General features: G+C 37.7%; 1 protein-coding gene across 1 annotated transcript in view; it reads right to left on the reverse strand.

Moving 5' to 3' along the window:
• Positions 1–22,471, reverse strand: part of COL4A6 (collagen type IV alpha 6 chain) — a 126,991-nt gene that overhangs the window by 74,586 nt on the left and 29,934 nt on the right. The window contains exon 3 of the mRNA XM_088173272.1: positions 5,100–5,183. Coding sequence (XP_088029398.1) covers positions 5,100–5,183 — 84 coding nt within the window. The remainder of the gene's footprint in view (positions 1–5,099; positions 5,184–22,471) is intronic.

Here is a 22,471-nt window from a genome sequence, read left to right on the forward strand (position 1 = left end):
TTTGTGTAAAGCACTTCTGCAAAAAAAAATCATTTTGAGTCAACACTTCCAAAGAAATTGTCTTTCATCAGGAAATTCCTGACTGTTCCAAATAAGGTAATTAACCAGTTAAAGCAGAAATCAGCAAACATTATTAAAAATACAATTTATAATTATTACAATCTCATAACAAAGAAAGGTCAACCAATCTTCACTAATTATCACAAGAGAGACACTTTGTACACCCAGTATTAAGTTGAGGGGATTAGTTCCAGACAAAAGTTAATCTAAGATCTCTTGCCAATCTGACATTAGTTTATGCTAGATAACAATTAGATTAATCATCCAAAGTTTTGACCTCAGGTTACACTGTTCACTGCATGGATGTTAAGGATCTGTCTATCTTTTCTTGCTTATTTGATCTGCAGTAATTCTACCAAAACTTCTTTGATTGCCCAGAGATCATTTACACTACATTTACTGTCATCATTTGAACTTCAGAAAAACTGTGGGGAATCACATGTATCTCTGGTTACACTAACCTTTCATTCAGATGGCAACCAAGTTTTTGAGCAAATCTCTCAATCTTAGTAAATTCCTCCTACTCATGAAGCTTTATTTCACCTTGCAGTGTAGTCTTGGAGTAAACAAAGAGGATTTTGTTTGAGTGGGATCAGGTCAGGGAATGGGTTTCCTGGCATACCTGATACACTCTAGTGGTCCTTTACTTTACTGGATCAGACTCAATCCAGTGTAAAGTGTCCACCATGTCCACAGAACCAACTACCTCATTCTACAGACACACCCCCTTCCAACGACACCAGTTGCTAGAAACAGTCTCTGCAGAAATATTTTTTGAGACAGGAAAGTAGTTCTATAATGGCATTAATAGTTTTCTAATTGATTATATCATAATATTTCAATGGGCTTTAAAGAGCATGTAAAAATATATATTATTTGACATGATTACATATTACAGGGAAAAAAGAAATATAATTAGTAATATCAAGTTTTCTCAAATTACAGCTGTAAAAGCTGCCTAGGAGTCAGCCTCCTCTGAGTAGTTTGTGAAGCCTTGGAAACAATTTGTAATTTTTTTTCCTTAATTTGTTTTTTTGAAGAGGGAGAATTAAAAAAACCAAAATATTAGCTCCAGCACATGTTGAGTAAAGTTTAAAACAAACTCTAATATTGTTATAAATTCCAAGGTAAGCGAACAGGCAACAAGAGAAGGTATACATGCAACAAAGACTGCGTCCACTACTTTATCTTCGTGAGTGTTTAAAATTTGATGACATTATATAAAAACAAAAATGCCAACATTATAACAAATAAATTACAAATGAGCTGCAAAATGACATGGTGCAGGCTGCCAACTATTTAGTGCCTCTTGATACTCTGAAAGAATGAAAAATGCTTCCTGTTCCCTGCTGATTTATCTGCAGCGCATTTCCTAGCAAGACAGCTATCAATACAGCATGAAACTTTCAGCAGCATTGTCCCTGCTCATAAACTGTGGACAAACAGTGAGCAAGTGGAATGAAAAACACTGTTTTAAACACAATAAATTATTCCGACAGTCACAAAAATCTTCTAGCTGTAGATCACTCACCTGCACTGAAACTGAACATATTCTTGCACTAGGATAGGGACTAGTATGAGAATTTACATTTACCTCCTCGTTTAGCTTATAATTTCTTATGGTTGCTTTTCTTTCACCTTTCTTCTTGTGCTTCATAATTTAACATAAAGCACTTTTTCTACCCATCAGTTGTTGTTCCTAAAGATGACTGTATGTAAGTCTTGTATGGAAAAGTGGGTTCAGTATAAGTTTGTGTTCAGACTGCCTCCTGCCCCAAAAAATTGAATGTACTAGGGTTCATTTGGGTATTACCACAGCAGAATTCCCTTGCCTTAATCAGATAACTGGTATCTCAGCTGGCCAGAAAAATGGGAGTAGGAACACAGAGATTTAGATCTGCACATTCACCTAGAGACTCCAGCTAGGCAGGGTCTCATGTAACCTCTGGGATGTTCCCTGGCATTTTCTTTGCAGAGCATTACATTAGCTTTCACATCAAAATCAGTACAAGTTCTAACAATGCAGTTTAGGGGAAGGGAACAATCAGATGCAAAACTCCTAGGTTTAAAATCAGTTTCCCGGGCTTCACTTGCCATTACATTTACTGTTACACTATCATACGATGTGTAGATATCTTCTTATGCACTTAAGTAGTAAGTAGTAAGAGCCACACACTCAGTTTAATCTTTTAACTTGATCTCTGAGAAAACCTCCAGACAAAATCCTAGCTGGCACGCTTGGGTGAAGGAAATACTTCTCCATGAAGAACTGGACTTCTGCACAAATCATTGGATTGCTACTCACAAATCTTTACAAGATAAAAACTGATAAGGAGGGGAGAATGGTTGCAATGGCCAGGAGTTTGAATTGCATAGAGACAGGCTTTTCATTAACTCATCATTAGATAAAAGAACCAATTCTCAATCACTGGCTAAGATGAAGAATGCTTCCATAACAGATTTCTTCTTGTGCAGGCTTCACAGTAAATTGGATCATATCAAGAGTCAATGCACAGCCTAAAATTGATATAAGGTAACATTATGACTTTTCAAATGTAATGCATGCATTCAGACAACAAAATGGAAATTTTGCTCTTTTAGGAGATGTGCCCTACCACTCTGCTAGGAGACCTCCCTAAGGGGCTGCTAGACAAGTACTGTACCACCCTTCCTTCAGAAAATAATATCAATTATTCCCCAAGTTGCTGACTCACTGCATAGAGGTAAGTCTTCTGACTAGGTCAGTTTTACAGATAGTGAGATTATATTGGTTTGTTGAGTTTTGGGATAGGTTTTTTTTTGTTGGTTGGTGTTTCTTTGTGGTTTTTGGTGTTTTTTTAATATATCCTGCACATACAGCAGCAGTCTATAGCAATAATAAGAACATGGGTACCTGTGGATTACACATATCTGCATCCCATTTCTAGAAATATCTCCCACTAATCAAAAAGTCTGAGGCAGTTTTGACATTTTTATTGCTTAAATAAATAAAAGAAATAAAATTTTTAAAGCTTGATCTGATCAGAAGTGCATTCAGGGAGGACATTTAAGGACATTGTCTATATTATTTTCATTAAGGTGTCAGCTTATTGTAATTTTTTCTGCACTTTTTAGCTATTTCTTTCTTTTAAAAAGAAAGCTTAGCTTTATTCTGATCCGGCTAATTGAGGAAAATTGACAGCTGAAGCATTTTTTTAAACAAAATATGGATTCAGGTTACTGACAAAGTCGTGTCTCCATTTCTGAACTTAAAGGCTGTGCAGCAGTGGAGAAGCAGCTAGGCAGGAAACCAAGGAATTAGCCTCAGGCCGTACAGTGTCCTGCAAGAAACAAGGTGTGCTGTAGGATACATAATCACACCATCCACTTTCCCAGTTCAGCCAGTCACCTCCATATCCTCAGGCATGGCAGGCCTCCAGTAGCTGCCTGCCAATGTCCAAGAAGGTGTCAGGAGGGCTCAGCACACTTGATGGAAGTACTGTTGTAAAACGGAAAGATAAGCACTTGTAGCAGACAGTTTACTCCATGGACATATCTCAGCAGGACGTGTTTGAAGGACTGAAAATGCCCTACCGACACAGGTCACATAAGAAATAAGCTAAAAGCCAAATGAGTTCTCAGGTCAGCAATGAAAACAGCCTAAAATCTTTGTGACATCTTAACAAAAGAGATGCCAAGAGCTCAAACTGCAAGGTCAACAGCGTTGTGGACACTTCAAACAATCAAGCTGGACCCCGGGAATGTAAAGAGACAGAAGAATGATGCTCACTGCTGTCTAAAGGTCAAAGCATTTACAGGATATTGTGTTCCAGAACCAAATTAGGTCTGCCCCTTACTGTATCTAATCACAAAAGGCATTGAGCAATTCACTTTAGCTCATATCATAGGGTATATTGAGAACTTCCTCACAAAGTTCTGCTTATCTGTTTAGACCGGTTTGCCACATAATAAATTAAAACAATTTTTTGTATTTCCAGAGCAAACACATCACCAGTTATCAATTAAGCATTCATGCTCAACTTCTGTCTGAAACTAGAAAAAACTTCTTATTTTAAAAACAATTATTTTTAAATAGCAACATTTTTCTAAATTCAGTCCAAACATGCTGTGTCATTGAAATAGACAGGAAAAAATCAGGATTGCTAGTGTTTAAATAAGACTTAATTTCTTTTGTTTTCGCTCAGATGAGTTTTCAATATGATTTTGGGAAGTACAGCTGATAATTTAACAAGACAACTAGTATTATTTCCCTTCTCTTTAAGCTTTTCCAGTTCCTCAAGTACTTACTATGTGCTCTTTCCTCCTTTCATTTCCAAAGCAAAATCTGTAAATCATTTTCATACATTTTAAAATGCTCTAGAGTTTAAGATAAAACATTAAATAGATGGTGTCTGGACAAAAATTAACATTGCAATTGAAGGCAGGGTGAAGTCAGTTACTGCATTCCCCTAAGACAGGAGATAAGCAGCTGCATTAAGTTATAGTCTGTTCATACAAGCAAAAGAAATTAAAGATTTTACAGAAATCTTTCTTAAACATTTGGTTTCTTCAAAGGAAGACTTCAGAGAGAGAGACTTCAGCTACACAAGCAACTTTCTCAAAGGCAATTGCTTAGATCCATTCCAAGTTATTATTCCTCCACAACCAAATACACAAATCAAAAACACTTCCACAAATAAAGAAGCTATTATAGTGAAGCCTGGGCAAAATCTGTACTAGAAGCCCACACTACTTTGATTTTCCTAATTTTAATTGTTGTAATCTACTTAAAAACCATCTGACTTCTTTTGAACTAGGGCTCAGATCACACAAAGAAATAGGATTTTATTGACGACTCATTACAAAGTGAGCCATTTGTAAATCTTTAGAACAGCTTTTGCAATGTTGGCCAGGGACATTTGAAATGCAGCTGGTCTTCATTATTTGTCATTTCATGAGGTCATTAGATTGAGAATTACACATATTAACACGGCATTTATTTATTTATAAAAATATTTATAAGAGGCAAGGACAAGTTATATTTGTGTAAACAAACTTACCCGTGCACCCTTCTCTGGAAAACATTTGCATCCAGCACTGCAATCGCGGCCCCCACATGGCCCATTGTTGGACTTTTTTCCACCCTAAAAATTTAAAAATAAAAAAAAAAATTAAAAATTGAATTTCATAACTATTTGTTAGCTGAAGATCTCCTTTAATTAAAACGCTTGATATCAACACTTCTTACCTACATTACTTTTGTTGTGTGAAATTGCTGGGAAGTAATTGGACAAAATGTAATTACATTTTAACTTCTCCACAATTGGGTCCTTTTTGGAATCACCAAATAAACAAAAAAAGTTGGGTTAGAAATTCTTTGAGGACAAGTGAATTTACACAAGTTGGTGCTCTTCTGCAAGGTGCAGAGTGCTTCCTAGGGCTCTCAAACCCACAAAACTAGATGATGTTTTGAGATAATCAGTACACTATTAGACTAGGATCATAATTGGTAACTGCAACTTGTGTCTCAGCTATCTTGCATAAACAAGTTTCTTTACTTCAATAGGAACTATCAAGACAAATTTAATTTGGGGACCTTTGCATTTTTCTAAGAACAAGAAGCTGCTAAACCATGAGAACAAAAACTTCTAGATGAGAGAAAATGGCATTTTTAAATATGAACACATGTGCAAGGAAGTGTTTAGGAAATCATCATGGATTTGGATTTAAACTGAAAATATAGTCCAAACTTGCTGCACTGGCATTAGTTGTTTCAGGAATAATTACAATATTTATGTCAATCTGAAGTCCCTATATCACAAACTTAATTACCATTTAATAGAGTACATGAAAGCTAACTACACGAATTTAGTTTAGAGAGTTTGATCTGCTTCCACACTGAACAGGTTTGAAGAAATGGGCTTCCCAAAGCCCTGCAATGCTACTGACAATACTGTAAGTCCTGGAAAGAAGGTCCCCTTTAGCAATGTACTTTTGTGACACACTATGAACACCCCTCTCTAAGGAAACTTTCACTGTCCAGCATGCTCAGGTACAGTCCCTAGGCTTTGAAATTCTGAAACGAATAAACATTTAAGCTTCTTATATCAAGGTGTTCAAACTAAGTGCCAAAACAAGTTCAGACTGGAACCAAAAGATTTCCTTACTACAAGCATTCACAGGAAATATTTTTAAAGCCTTTAAAATTCCCTGAGAGTGAGGAATGTGAAAAATGAAAGACAATTCATGCAACCTTCTCAACTCTTGAGCTTCTTTGAATCAGCTCTCTCAAAGAAAGTAACTAGTCTAACATCACTTATTCAGCGTTCTGCTGCAGGTAAATAAAACCCTCTATACACACCGATGTTGATACTGTTTTGCTAAATTAAACACTTTTTGGTTTTAGAACAAACAGGTATTAACAGAAAGCCTTAGATCCAATCTCCCATACTTCCTTATCCAGAAAGGAGTGTTATCTCTTGCTGTAAAATAATCACAACAACTTTCAAGCAATTCTAAGAGGCATCAAGTGAAACCACTTTGCAGACTTTTTGCCAGCTTTGTTCAGATGAGGCCACATTAGATATGGGGCTTTTAGACTACTCATTAAAATCCTATGGTAAGATCTAACACACAATTCGAACTGAAGAAAGGAACCACAAGAGAGGCACCATGACAGGAAACACATCACAGACAATTCTAGCGGTCAGCAGCAGAAGATAAAGAATGAAGTAGAGGCAAAAAAACTTCCCAAACAGCTAACAAAGCAAAAATTACCAACCAGCCTACAAACTACCCAAAAGCAAAGAGAAGGAGACAAACTGTATCTAGAGGTTATAGACTGTAAGTGCATCTCCAAGCTTTTTACTCAGACAAGAAATGATCGCCACTTGAGTCTGCAATGTGCAACAGCAAGGGCTCAGTACATAAAAACTGGTCCCTATCTTAATGGACAACCTGCCGAGAGGTCATTTTTTTGTGAACTTGTTTTTAGAGTGAAGTGCACTGAGAGACATATTTTGCCATTTTTATATGCACATTTCACAGTGGAAATTTGGACACATTGCTAAGCAATATGTATCTCTATTCTTGACACTTAACCTTACGTTTAAACTCTTCACACACAGCTTTATGCCTCCAGGTGGTCAGATTCTGCTCTTCCAGACGCTTATTCAACCTTAAATTCCTTAGAGATTTAAACTTCCAGTGAACTTTTTCTCCAGCAGTCTTCTGCAAAGCTCTTGGGGCCCATGGTTCTGCTCATTCAGATACCTCCTAGGAGTGAGCAAACTTCCTTTCACCATAGCTCTGTATCCCTCTAAGGTCACTGCTCTATAATAGTTGCTGTCTCGGAGCACTACGCCCCTGCCTCTGGTGGCAGTCAGGTCTTTCCCAGTGGCAGAAGACTAGACAAAAATCCATTATTCCTTCTATCCCTCAGGCTCCTGCTGCTCCCATCAGTGATACAGTGTAGTAAATATGGCTCCAGTCAAAATCCCACTGAAGTAAAAAGAAATATTTCTCGTTAATTTATTGGAAGCTGGATAAAACTCTCACTGAGATTTGTGAAAAACTGAAAGTATGCCGGATGTTGAGATGCTTGAGCACATCAGAGAAGGGCAACACGGCTGGTGAGGGGCTTGGAACACAAGCCTTATGAGGAATGACTAAGGGAGTGGGGTTGTTTAGCCTGGAGAAAGGGAGCCTTAGAGGTGACCTTATCACTCTCTACAACTTCCTGAAAGAGGTCATAGTCAGGTGGGGGTTGGTCTCTTTCTCCAAGCAGTAACTGACAGAACGAGAGGACACAGTCTTAAGTTCTGCCAAAGGAAATATAGGTTGGATATTAGGAAAAAGATTTTACAGAAAGAGTGATCAAGTACTGGAATTATCTGCCTGCTGAGGTGGTGGAGTCATCATCCCTGCATGTATTTGAAAAAAGACTGAATATGGTAGTTGGTGCCATGGCTTAGTTGAGGTATAAGGGCGTGGGTTGGATCCGATCTTGACCGTCTCTTCAAACCTAGTGATTCTGTAATTCTATGTCCCTATTTCGTGCAAAATTGTGTTCACCATGTACTTCTAGGTTTCTTCTTCACAATATGAGGAGTCGTTTTGCTCACTTGTGAATGAAGGCATTTGGAAAGGAAGCAAAGCAAAGCCAGTTGGCTCAAAACCAGGTGTACATGTCCTGAGTGTTTTATTTAGGGGAAGTAGCTGACATCAGGCACTCCATGGCTATTTAAATTGCAAACAGCCATGTGCACAATATTTGTGAACACAACTCTAAAGACTGCATATAAGATTCTAGACAACAGCGTTCTTTTCGGAAAAGGTTAATACATTTTCCCATTCAAATATATGAATGCAAGGTCATTCAAACATTTAGAGATTGTAACCTGATCCTGTAAACATGAGCCTGTCATACTTGTTCTGTGCATGTATTCAGGTAAGAGTTTTTTTCCTACTGCTCTACATTTCAGATAGATGAATACGCTCTTGAAAAAAATAATTTTTAAAAATTTAACTATTAGTTATAGTAGTAAGCTCCATCATTATAAGAGAAATTAATTAAACCATTTCATTTCTTTGCATGGAAGCATACCAAGATCTTAAAAACAAAATAGCAGCACTTACAAAAACACATACTCTGAGATTCAAGTAACCAGATCAACTGACATCCTGATTTTAACTGAGTGATTTCAGGCTTACATAAGACTCACTACCATGATTTCAATGTAGAAAAAACCACTCTATTTGAGCAGTATTGATACAAGTGAGAGCAAATGAGAAGATACAGAATCAGATCTCTGGCAAGAATATATAAATCAGCAACAGGAGTGACTGTCACGGACAGAACATTGGCTTGTCCTATACTAAATAGTCACAGGAAAGAACAATCTGGCACAAAAGCAGTAAGTATAAGTTTCCATATATATTTGCAGAATTGAAGTTTTTAAGCAGAGGGTAACATCCTTCCAATTACAAAGTCAAGACACTTAACAATTCTGTTGAACTGGTAATGCATTTTGACAGAGATTGATACGACACAGTGGTCAGTCACAGTATGAGACAGTATTCAATGACTGCCACTTTTTCTTTGTTCCTAAAGCAGTTCATGTCAAAGCATCACCTTCCCATCCACTCCAGTTCCAGCCCTTAGCACCAATAGTGTCTGGATGGCAAAAAAGTGGGAAAAAACCCAAAGCAACTGACCTCATAAAATAAAAATGTGTAGAAGCAGACCTCAAGGTCTCTGCTTTCTACACCTCCAAATTTCTATGACCCGCTACACTAAAATCTGCTGTAAAATTCTAAAAAGTCTGAAAAAGCATTTTTCATTGACTTTAACAGAATTAGAATGTTAAAAACACACCTTCAAAAGTAAGAGAATGTAGTTTAAATACTAACTCACATACCACACATAAAGTCAGGCTTTTAGCCGCTCTCTTACCCTTACAGGAGTAAGAGTGTCATATACTGGTTATTCCATGTTAACAGATTTGAATCTGGCTCTGAACAGCTCCATCTTCAGGGCATCAGCCTCGAAAGTATCTCTGCTTCTCCACTGTGCAAACAGTTCTAACAAAATTACTAGAGAAGGAAAACCTTCACCTAAAGTTAAAGGGATGCTCACAGTATTTATCAAAGGTAAATATTTATCAGAAGGTAAGCTGGCATGTGTCCCCTGTGATTCATCTTACAAATTTGTACATAACACAGACCACATAGTTTGAAAATATGACAGTAACTTTTTATTCGTATTTTATTTTTTAATGCATCATTCCTCAAGCCATCTATTAAAAACCTTTTCGAATTGAAAGCTCCAGAGCTGACTATTAAATAGTAAAACCCAAGAAAAATATTGGTAGAATCTGGCCACACTTTTAGTGATACTTGAGGCAAAATGCTGATGGATTAGAGAAGTGAAGGTAGGAGCTGCATCTGACTTCCCACACTAAAGTTATCTACTAAACTCTCTCTCTGTATCTTTTGGATTTGAGTCAGGTGAAAAAAATCTTTGCTGTAACAGCTTTCTCCAGTGAAGACACACTAGGGGTCAATGCAGCCTTACGTGTGGGAGAGAGCTGGGAGAAGGATGCTTGATCTTTCTGCTGGTGAGACTGTGATGAGCAGGATGAGCAGAAGGAACTACACAGCAAGGGACATGACCAGAGTCTCTTAGCCAAGGGGCTTTTGAGTAATTTCTTCACATGGACAATTTGGTCTGCAGGCTCAGCTGACTCAGCATTAAACACTGTCTAAAACACAGATGGAAGCTGCAGAATGGGAGCTTCAGCCAGACAAACCTCAATGCACTTGACTCTAGTCATTTGCTGTTCTGTTTGCATCCTTCAAGGTATTGTCAAAGAAGGACAATTTGTGGAACCACCAAGGTCACTGAAGTCATCACTAATCCTGTTCAAGGAATACCTTGGTTTCAATGATTTTCATGTCAGTTTCTTCCATTAAATTCTCTCCTAAGCAAAGTAAATCAACTTGTGGCAAAAAACCAACCAACCAACCAAAAAACACACACACACACACACACAAAAACACACAAACCCCCCCCCCCAATCAAACAACCAAAAAAAACCCCAACCAGAATCCCCTCAGGTCTGCTTGTTCGTGCATATATGGCACACATTAGTATTAATTTATTTATTAACTACTACTTTATTTCCCTAATAAAAGCATGACCTTCCCAAGAACAACTCTGCACACTGCTGTACACTGTTAGACATATCTGTAGTGAAAAAAAAAAAATCCATTCTACAATTCCATGCTTAATTCTGATGACATCATTGAGACCAAAGAACACAGCTGAATGCCCTCCTAAACAGAGATGAACGTGGGTACATGCTGGCTTTCCTCAGAGAAGGCCTCAGTAACACCCTCAGCACAGAGCAATCCTGCAAAGAAATAAGGATATGTATTAGTTCCTCCTGGATTTGCCTCAGCTTCCACAAAGGCCAAAGCAGTACAGCAGACTGCTCTTCCCTGCCACAGATGACTCTGAACATGACATGGAAAGAAAAAACCAAATAGCACTATTCCTTCTTTAGGAATAGTCACCTTGAGAAAGATGAAAATACCTCTATAAGAGACGGAATGTTATTCCAAAACACATAAGAGAAGTGTGTGAAACTCCCTCTTTTATCTGACACTTTAATTTTAAATAAATATGCCATGTAGCTTTTTGCTGGAATGTGGCACATGTTTCTTTTGATTAGCCCATAGGACAAAATAAAATGTTTGGAATATTCCGAATTCCTTCCCTGTCAGATTAGGAAAAGGTTGCCCTCAGCACTGAATGCCCAGGTATGCACATTTCCACAGACATTGGAACAACGTTGACAGCAATTTTTCTCCACAGCAAAGTGACAGAAATAATCCTGATTAGCCATAGCCATTTTTATACCACTAGATTTACCAGAATGCATACATAGGAAAGCTCCTGCATCCCCATCCCACGACATAGTACATGATAAAAATGTCTGGGACTACTTCAACTACCACATTATTCTGACAAATAATTAGTATTCTACAAATTCCATATTTTGGGGAGGGAATGCAAGCACTCCTCCTAACTGCAGTAGGGACTCAAAATCTGCACTAAATAATCTCACACAGAGCCTTATATTCAAATTGCTGGTCACATTATCAAGCTAGTCATTAAGAAACCCTGATGTCCCATGCTTAATTACCAGAGGACTACAGTTTTAAAAATGAAAATGAGTGACTAAGAACTGGGTTTACTTTAAAAAAATGTTCCGGTAACAGAGATTATTGCTGCTGGAGCTTGTCATTAATAATGTAATTTATAAAGAGATGGGCTGGGCATCTCCATGTTATACAAAAGCAATTAGCTATGCCTGTGTCCCAAACTAATGGTTACAGATACAATATTTGTCTGTTCAGGTCCCAGATTAAATTCCCAAAATCGACAGCACACATTCAGCTGCAGACACGATGAAATCTGCCAAGAACCCCTCTCATGAGCAGCAAAAGTTAGCAAAGTATTCTGGCCCACAGGTATAAAGTTCACCCATCTTTTCCAGTTCACTTACAATATCTACATCAAGGTCACTCCTTCCTTTTTGGGGTGGGACAGATGAACAACTCAGCAACTCATTTGCTCTCAACTAACCTTTCATCCTATTTTTTTAAATATGTTACAGAAGGGCCAAAAGACCCAAATAGCTGAAAGTCTATATAGAGTATCTAAATAAGGACATACACAGTCATCTCCTGGAACTGTCAGAAGACTACCTGTTATAGTACCAACATGATTAACTCTTTAACCTCCATGTGTGTAGGCATTCTATTCCCTTGCACCTTGTGATCCTGAAAATAAGAGCTGGCTTGTATGTGGATGCATCTCACTAATTTCCCTGGAGGTTTCATCATTGACTGAAGCAAGAACAGAATAAAGTCATTGCAAACAGCACAGTGAGACATCCCACTGTGTTTAAAGTCCTCTAGGAAAGATTTACTACATCAGCTTTGGAAAGTACCATGCACATACTGTGGTTTTGGTTAATTAAATCACAAAAGAAACTAGGGAGACACTATGTGCTCCACCCACAAAATACTTCAAAGAGTAGAACCACAGAGAAATTGCTCTCCTTTAGGGGAAGAAGATGTCTGCTACTATGTTTGATTTCATCCTTGCACAATTGGTCCTTGTTGTTAACTAACATTTGGGCATCATAGTAGTAAACATAATTAAGAAAAAATACGTTTTTTTACAAAAGTAAACATCTTTGGAGCTGTTCCTCTATCCCCTATGCTATTTCTAGTATACTATTTCTATCTTCAGGGAGTGAGACTTATCAAGTCACAACACGTCCCAGGAGCATACAACTGTCTGCTGTTGGCTGTTAACTTTGGACTCTTGATTGGTCATTTATCCTTTATGAGAAATGTGGAATGCCACCAGGATATCAGTACCATTTACAAACATCTTGTACTAGCACAAATGTCAGTGACGAATCAGTTCCTCTATGTTAAAATGAAAAAGAATGAATTATGCATATAGTACATCTTAAAATTGTATGTACATCTGTGAGCATCTTCAACAAAGCAAACAAATTAAAGAGTAAAAATCAGATATATTGTTTGTCTGTAGTACTACAACAAAAGAAAAGTTGCATAAAAGGCCCATCCAAACAGAAAATGCAGTCTAAATGCCCTTTGAAGTCCAAAGGCTCCCCATTTAGTCCCTAACAGAGGATAAATCAGTTGGCAATTAAGAATTTTCCAACGCTATAAAAATACCAGAATTACAAAGAGTAAGCAATAGGTGGAAAATCATAAAAGTAAATTATGTTAAAAAACCAAGAGTATGCATTTGAGATACTATATCATCATGCAAGCAGACTTACATAACTGACCATGGATTTACTAAAGTAATTCCCTTTCATAGCTATAGTTGTAAAGAGTGACTTTGATGAGCCCTCCTATCATACTGATGAAAATAACCATATGTTTCTAAACACAGCTTATCTATAAACATATTCATCTTAACGTTCTCTACAAACACAGTGGTGGTCCTGAAAAGTATTTTTCAAACAGACTATCTCTGGGAAGAGACAAGGAGGGCAAAAATTTTATCTACTGGAAATACTACATTTCATATCTTTTTTTCATTCCATACGGAACAAAGGTTAGGAAAAAAGAAAACCTGAAAAATTAGTTATTTCAGGATAAAATAAAATAGATGTTTTTTATACTGGAGAAAGAGATCTAGGCACACTTTTCACATTCTGCAGCAAGGTCCAGGACCTTGGGTTTCAGCAGCATGTGAATCCAAAAGCCTGCAGGCTCTGGCTGCTGATGAAAACAAAACAAAAAAAAAAAAACCCACCAGGCAGAGACCAGGCAGGTTTTCTACAGAAAAAAGATATTTCCTAGCATTCATCTACAATAACAGATTCTTTGGAGTCTTTCAAGTTTTACCCCCAGCAATATTCCCAATGAAAATCACTTTTTCAAACCCATGAGAGCAAATAAAATATCTGTCCATCAGTTGGAAGTGAACAAAAGCTAGTAACATCCCAAAATGCAGATATAGATGGCAGGGGTGAAGGGGTGCAAGGAAGAAACAGAACAACTTCAGATCAGGCAGAGAAGAATAACAAGGGGTTGGAGGACACAAGACCGGGAATTCAAGACTTTGAGATAACAGAAATAAAACCAAATTCTCCAAATTCTGCCCAACCCGAATAAACAGCTACAGCCAAGACTGCTTGCTCCCTATTCTCCAGCTGAGTATGCCTGGGTTGCTTTGAGAGATGCAGGTCCTGCACATTCTCCAGATTCCCACCCTCACCTCACATTTACACAACAGCTCTGAGTGGAGGTCATCCCAGGGCCTGAAAATTCAAAGAAGGGACCAAGAAAAATTCACAAAGAAACAATGCAAGTGTGCTTTTCTGCACTTCTTCTGCTCTGTGGAGCAGCAATGGCATAGTCCCTGGAAGAGGTTCCTGGACCTGTCTCTGAATCTGGTTGGACACATGTGCAGAACAAACATAGCACCACAGTCCACGGTGTTAGATGATCACTTAGGACTCTGAGGATTCTGGTTTATCTGATGAATCCAAGATGTACAATCAACCTGTGACTTTATTGCTACAGAATAATCACACTTTCAGCATACCTAGAAATAGCATATAAAGTGCACAACAAGATGTTGTATTTACTATTACAGCTGTTGGTTCAGATTTGTTTTCTTTGTTGCCCTTCTCAATTCACTGAGACTTTCAAGCAACCTGTCCTTTCATGGTAAAACAATCCCTTGTAGTAATTCAGCCAGTCAAGCCCTTCCCTGCAGGGCACAACTGCTTTGCTTAAGGATTACCCTGTAGTCAGCCAAACAAGCACACTGCATACTCACTAGATGGTTGAGCCATATGTAAATTAGACAGCAACTCGAGAAACCAAAAAAGTTGGAGAAGACCCTGGTTTATCGTGATAACTTCTCTTCCTAGTGACACTGATAAAGGAGAAGTGAGAAAATATAAACTGAGGTAAACAAAGAAAGTCAAATAAAATGTCAAAGGAAATGTAATTAGTTCCATTGTGTAGCCATGTATTTCATTTAGTGTTACACCTATTTAATTTCAAGTAACACTTCTAAGCAGAGCAGATGTCTATTCACCAACTGTGGATCTCGCAAACTTTTGCCAAGACAAAATGTACACTATCCATTACGGATAATCTTACCTGTCTGGAGTGGAAAAAGACAAAAAGCCTTTATAATATTTATCTAGATTAAACAGATCAGAGGAGGTATAGCTTGATGCAGTATTTTGACAGGATAAGAGTATGTTTGCTGAGGAATAGGAACTGATTAATTCTGAGACAAAGTGTATCACAAACATTTCTCCCTGGAAACCAAAAAAGGACAAAACATAGAACTGGCAGAATAAATGTATCATTTTATTTTAAAATAATCTATTTTTTAAAAGTGTGTTTCTAGGCTACTAAGCAGAGTGTGAACTTTAGAATGATATATTAGAAAACACAGAAACAAATGTCTCAGTTAGCCACTACTGGATAAGGAAAGGAAAAACTGAGACAAAAGAAAACTATTCTTAGCAACAGCTAAAAAAACTGAAAATATGTCTTTGGAGACACCATTATCACAACTTCTCAAGTAGAAAATAATGCAAATATTAATTTAATCTTTTAATTTCCTTTTTTTCCCCCTCTATGTAAGTAAAACTTCTTCTAGATATTTTGTTTCACATACTATTTTATATGTTGGGGGACAGAAGACAAGGCTTTTGTTTTCAGACTGTTTTACAGAAAAGAAAAGGCATACAGTGAGCATATGCAACATCAACCTTTGGATGCCCAGTTTGTCACAGAACCTGACATAAAATTCGAAAAACATTTTTTTCAGTCTTTATTAAACCATGCAAAGGAAAATCTGTCATCAGAAAGACTAAAACTATCTACAAAATCAGATTGTGGAGTCTGATGCAATTTAGAACAGAAATGCCTACTTAATATAATCTTCAAAACTCTTTTATGCCAAAGGCATTGATCTTTATCAATAGGTGTGTGTGCCCCTGCAAGCAATTGTTTGAAATACCGACTTTTTAAAATTTTTAACCCTCTAATCCCCTTTTACCACTATCCAATCTAAAGCCATGCTGCTTGGACTTCTCATTTGGGAGATGACAAAAAGCAACTCAGGAAGTAAAAGCAGCTAAAATGAAGTCTTAACCAATTAACATTAAAAAATGGACAAGGTTAAACAGTTATTTAATTCTGGAAGTCCAAGCAAGTATGTTTACAGAAGTTAGTTTGTAAAATAATAGTTGTCCTGTAAGAGTACATTCATTCTACTTAAGGCATTACCTTGTTCTGTCTTCCCTGAAACCCACTAGAGATGATAATGGACAGATGCCACTTAAACAGAGAAACTAATACAGTGGAGACAAAAATCACAAAATTTCACTGAAATCAACATCTTATGATCTTTTTATAAATCCTCTCAAGCAGTCCCTCAGGATTGACTCCACCGTTGTGAAGTTAGAATTACTCAGACATGGATGACTCAGAGGGTAAGGCTTTTCATTTAAGAACCAGCTGCCACCATAATCAAAAGTAAGTTTTACTAAAAAGAAACAAAATTAAAAAAAAAAAAAATAAAAAGGAATTACTGCTCAGAATGGACACTGTCACATTTGAAACAATACCACCAAATAACTCATCTGAAGCTTTCAAAATGTCCTAAATTGTGCTTCGAGTTCATTTATTTCTTAGCTGTCAGGCATAGTGTGATAAGGGATTACCTACACTACACATACAGCACCTACCCAGGAGATTAAAAATTGCTGTACATGCAATATAGAAAACATACTACTAAAAAATTCTTAGTAACTTAATATCCAACCTTGAACATTACCACTCAAAACAGCAAACCAAACAATTAGTGAAACAAAGACTAGTGCTAAAATTTATGGTCTCATTGAGAAACATGCTAGCTAAGCACAGCTGTCCCTCCTGAGAAAAAAACACCCACTCTATTTCAAACAATTTTTTCAAGGACTTTGCCAGCTTAAGCAGTTTATTTTAATTTTTTTTGGCACGTGCATAATGGTAACATGACAAACATAAGTAAAAATTCTAATGGAAGAGCAAACAATCCTTCTCTATACTGGATATTAATTTTTCCTATGTGATTTTGTACAACCTGTCTTATCGTACTTTCGCTTGCATGCTATTTAGTTCAAATTGTATTGTATTAAGAAAAGACTACTCCATTTTTTCCTTAGTTGGTAAACTGCATTCTAACTTTTACACTGGCTCCTGTTGAAAAATATCACGGTTTGTGACACAAAACAACAGTTGTTCCTAAAATAACAGGCTCAGATATTTCCAACTGCTATCACTCACAAGGAAATGCCAGGCAGAGAAAGGAACCGTTCTTATTGACACTGGACCCACCAGGAACCTGCCCTACAAAGTGCTGAGCACCCTGAGATTCAATGAGATGACAGCACACTCAGCAAATCAAACCAACAGAAAATATGTATAACACAGTACTGATAAAAAATCATATTCTACCAAATGTCAAATGCACCTGCATCATCCATCCTGACAGCCAAGCCTGTCATTCCCAGCACTGAACTGCACAGCACTGCCAGACTTGAGCAGACTCATTTGCAATGATGACCTCTTTGCCCAGCAGGATGGTTTAATGGGTTTGTGCTGGTACCTTGTCTTCAAACCCTGCTACCCCATCTCTAAACTCATCTCTTCCAAGTTGATTGGGAATGTGGAACAATGTGTAGTGAGTGGAATCTCAGAGGTCTCAGTCTGAACCTGTGGACACACACATTTAGAGAGCTAGGAAATTACAGCTTGGCAATTCTTTTCAGGCCTGGATTTCTCCTGTCTCTCAGGTCCATTCCCAGGCTGACAAGCTGACTACAGCTTCAGTTAAGGGAGGCAGTCTCCCAGAGTGATAACATGGTGAAAAACAGAAGGGAATTCATAATAAAGATTAACACCACCTGGTGTCTCCCATGGGACATTCAGACATGTTGTCCCAGGGATGTTTGTCCCAATTGTCCAATGAACTACTGTCCTGTCCTAGCTGCACGTAACACACTTTAAATACAGGATGTCTGTACAATAAAGTTGGCCTTTTTTCCCCAAAAGAGGTCCGTGTGTGTTTTCTCTCTCTTTGCAGCACAGTAACCACATGAACCCAAACAAAGTACCTGTGAGTCCTGGCTCAAAGCTGGCCATAACCAGCCCAGCCTGTCCTCAGCCAGAATGAACCTCCCAGCTCAAGTGAGGTACATATTTGCCAGTACTATTTCTGTGAACTACTCTGTACTGCTGAGGCCACATCTAGAGTGCTATATCCAGTTCTGGGCTCCACAGAACAAGAAAGCCAAGGAACTATTGGAGAAGGTGCAATGGAGGGCTGTAAAGCAGATGATGAGGAACTGCAGCATTTCTAATAGAAAGAAAGACTGAGGGACCTGGACCTGAGCAGGCTGGCGACAAGACAACAAGTGTGTTAAGAGTGGGTGTCAAGAGGATGGGACCAGACTCCTTTCAGTAGTGCCCAGCACAGGACAAGGGACAGTGGGAACAAACTGAATCACGAAGTTTCACCCCCTGAATAGGAGGAAAAACTTGTTGTGAGGATGACGGAGCACTGGAACAGGCTGCTCAGAAAGGTTGCGGAATATCCGTCTCTGGAGATGTCCAAACCCCACCTGAACAACGTGATTCTGTGCAGCCAGCTCTGGATGAACCTGCTGCAGCAGGGGGTTGGATTAGGGGAACTCCTGAGGTCCCTTTCCAACCCTAAACATTCTGTGATTCTATGTAATCATCTTGTACCATCTCACAATTTAACTCCTGTTTGAACTACAATGTATCTTCTAGGAAATCATGCAATCTTCCTCTGAATAGCTAGGTGTAAAACTTTCACAACAGGACTAGATGCAAAGTGGTCTGATTTTCTGAAAATGTTCATAATTTCCTGTACAGAAGGTTAACAAAATTGGTCCATTTCATCAAATTCCTCAAATTCACTCAATCAGAATTTTTGGGAGAAAAAACCATTCCATCTAAATTGCTAAATGCACAAGTATTATTGGACATCAGGCTGACAAATATAGAGAAAAAATAGTAAATGTATGCATAGGTTTTATTGAACAAATTAGGATAATCTAGTTTTTAACTGTGTGAACCATGAATTAACATGAAAGTACCTCTTCCTTTTTCATCTAAGGTATGTTGTCAATTTTAAATTCTATGCTTTAACAGATTTAATTGTATTTAAGCTTTCCAGCATGTACATTCAACACCAGCCTTCCTCTGTTACATATAATAGAAACTAGGAGTTAACAGCATTTCTGGTTAGCTGCCCTCTCTCTTTCAACCAAGGCTTATCCCAGAACTTTATTTTTACACCTTTTATTTCTTCACCTGGTTAATCAAACAGGTTCTTCACTGGCCTTTAGTCCAACCAAGTCCACTCACAAATCACCTGTGTTAATTTGCTGAAAAAGCTGTGGAGATTACCAGCAAATATAATTCAGGAAGAAAGACACGCCGGTTCCATGGTAACATGAAAGTCAACGAGCCCACCTTGAAACCTGGAAACAATGGGCCCTTTCAGGACAGGGAGCAGAGGGGAGGGACTGTGTCTTATTGAGGTGTTGAGTCCTTTCAGATTGTTTCCCAGTGAGGATTTTCTTAAGGAGAAAAGGCACGCTGTAAATTTGCCTTGCGCAAGTTCTTTTGATTTTGGAGCCTATTACCAAGACTGTTGAATTCCCCTTGAGCAAACCTGCCCCAAAAAGCAGCAGCGCAGATCACAGTGAAAGCCAATCTCCTTGCAGACCTATTGCTTTCTTCAGGGATACACAGTTGCAACATGACACAATGAAAAATTCTGATCCTACAACCATCAGAAAAAAAAAAAAAAGAAATGGCCTATAATTATTAATATATTTATAATATAATTATTAATATATTTATAATATAATTATATCCCAAAGAAGAAAATTCATAGAGAATTTTGGCAAAACATCAGCAACTTTAGCGTGAAAAAAGAAAACCTATCCATCTGAACTGATAGACAATTTATAGACCTGTAATGAATTTCCCAAAGCCACCTCTGTCCTAGCACCAGAACAGGCTTAGTAATATTTATGTGCACTGCAATTTAGGAGAATATTTCAAGACTCCTATTGCATGGCCCTGTGAAGGGATAAACTAGGGAGCAACAAAGAGTTTAGATCTTGAAAAGGAATAACTTAAATATTAGTGTTTCATGTTGCCTAGAATTTCTGAAAATGCAGGAGTGGAATGAATTTAAACTTTGAACTGTCCAGCAAGACTGAGTTATTTAGGTAACTTCTGATAAAATAATTTTCTTTTTACGAGATTATTTTCCTTATCAGCTCTCAACAGATGTGACTCCCAGAGCTGCAAGATTACAACAGCCATGTACCTACAGATAGACCTGGCCATTACCTTGTAGGTTGTAATTACAGACCACATCTACCTCCCCTACACGATGAGCAGACCAGGTGTGTTCTGCCAATGAACATACTTTAGTTACATACTTTAGTTAAACTCCCTAGCCTCCTTTCTTCCCTAGCTGCTTTTTTACTTCAGCTACAGAAGGCTCAGGAGACAGTGAATGCAGAGGCAGAGACATCACCTTCCTGGGTTTGCAGGACACAAACATTCAAGAAACCCATAAAAGCTCTAGAAAATATTATTTACTATTATGGTAATAAGCAAAATCCCCAAAACAACTAGCCACAAAGTCTAGTTCAAATTCTTGAAGATGTCAAAACCATTTCAAACCAATTTTTAAAAAGCTATGTCTTGAAAGCCTTGTTTTTAACTCTTACTGTGATTGTTCTTAGCACAGAAAAGCAGAAAAAAAATTAAAATCTGAAATCTAGTGAGGAAAATTTAAATAGTGTTATAGTTACAGGCCCACAAACCAAACAAAAGCCATTTTGGTGAAGAAAATCAGTGTTTCCTGAGAGAATGCTTTGTACTGCAGGCATTATTACAGTGCTTTGTATATAGCATTATTAACACGCAGAAACAGTACAGAGCAAAGACATTCAGTACATCAGTCAGACTATATCAACAGGACAGACTATTAATACATGCACAGGACAATTCTAGGTAAGTATAAGGACTATTGGCCTCTATTCAAGTTAATATTAGGGACCTGAATATGTAAAAAAACCCGTAGATAATCTTCCTCAAAAGGACTGACATCTGAGCTCACAACACAATGAAACAGAGAAATTTTCATAACAAATAACTGAGTAAGAAAGTTATTAAAATAGTTTTCCACAATTTTCTTTTGCTTAAAAGCCTCACACAAGAAAAAAAGTCAATTCTCCAGACCTGAGCTGAGAACATCTACAACACAATGTAGCCACTGCATTATTGTCCAGAGGTGAATATAAAGCAAAAGTGAGAAAAAGATGTATAGTCCTTCAGTCCCTGAAAGCATCCTGCTAGCAACAATCTCCACCAGACAACTCCTGAGTATTTTTGCCACCTTATCACTTATGAGACACACACAGCATTATCTGGTTTCAATAGCACTAAACAGAAAAAGCATGTTTGTTTGAGAGGCCCTCTTTATTTCTACAGCACTTTGAAGTTAAAGTTTCTGCAACTCACTCATTTGCTTTAAGACAATTATTAATATAGTCTCTTGATAACTGTTGAAATCATCATGTATTTGTCACGACATGAAGTGACTGGAAAGTTGTTACATCTAAATAGAAAAAAAAAACCACCTATATGTACCTTTAACTATTCTTTCCACCCTTTTCCAACCAAACTACTTCAATATGAACTGCTATAATTCTTCCTTCCCCTATCTTAAATTTCAGTAACAAAGGTCAATGAAAAGAGTTTGAAAGGATGTAACACTTTTAAGATTAGTTAGAACAGTGTTTAAACAGCTATGAAACTTTCTTCAAGAAAACTACACAAATACTTAGGCTTGTCTCAGCCTGACGCAACTAGAAACGGGTGCTACGTTACTCCTTAAACACATAGGGACAAGGGACAAAACACAGCTGCTGTGACAACATTCAGATTATTTTCACTGAAGTGATTCTAACTGACTTGGTTCCTTCACTCTGCTCAGTCAATAGAAGTTTGAGTACGTTTTTGGTACCTGAATAGGCCAGTTAATAGTTTGATTTGGCAAGTTTTGCTCATACAATCATTCTTAGTTTCACATTAATTCCTCTGGACTGCAGGCTGCTGTCCCAAGTCTCATTTCCACTCTCACAGATTTCTCTCCCCATTCTCACCTCTTCAGAGCCAGCAAACTGAGAGTCTGTGGTAACAGAGGGTCAGAAGAAGAGCAGAGAGTATTTTTCTGTCAGAACAATAA

The sequence above is a fragment of the Sturnus vulgaris genome, chromosome 14, assembly GCF_052056855.1.
Source record: "Sturnus vulgaris isolate bStuVul1 chromosome 14, bStuVul1.hap1, whole genome shotgun sequence".
NCBI lineage: Eukaryota > Metazoa > Chordata > Aves > Passeriformes > Sturnidae > Sturnus > Sturnus vulgaris.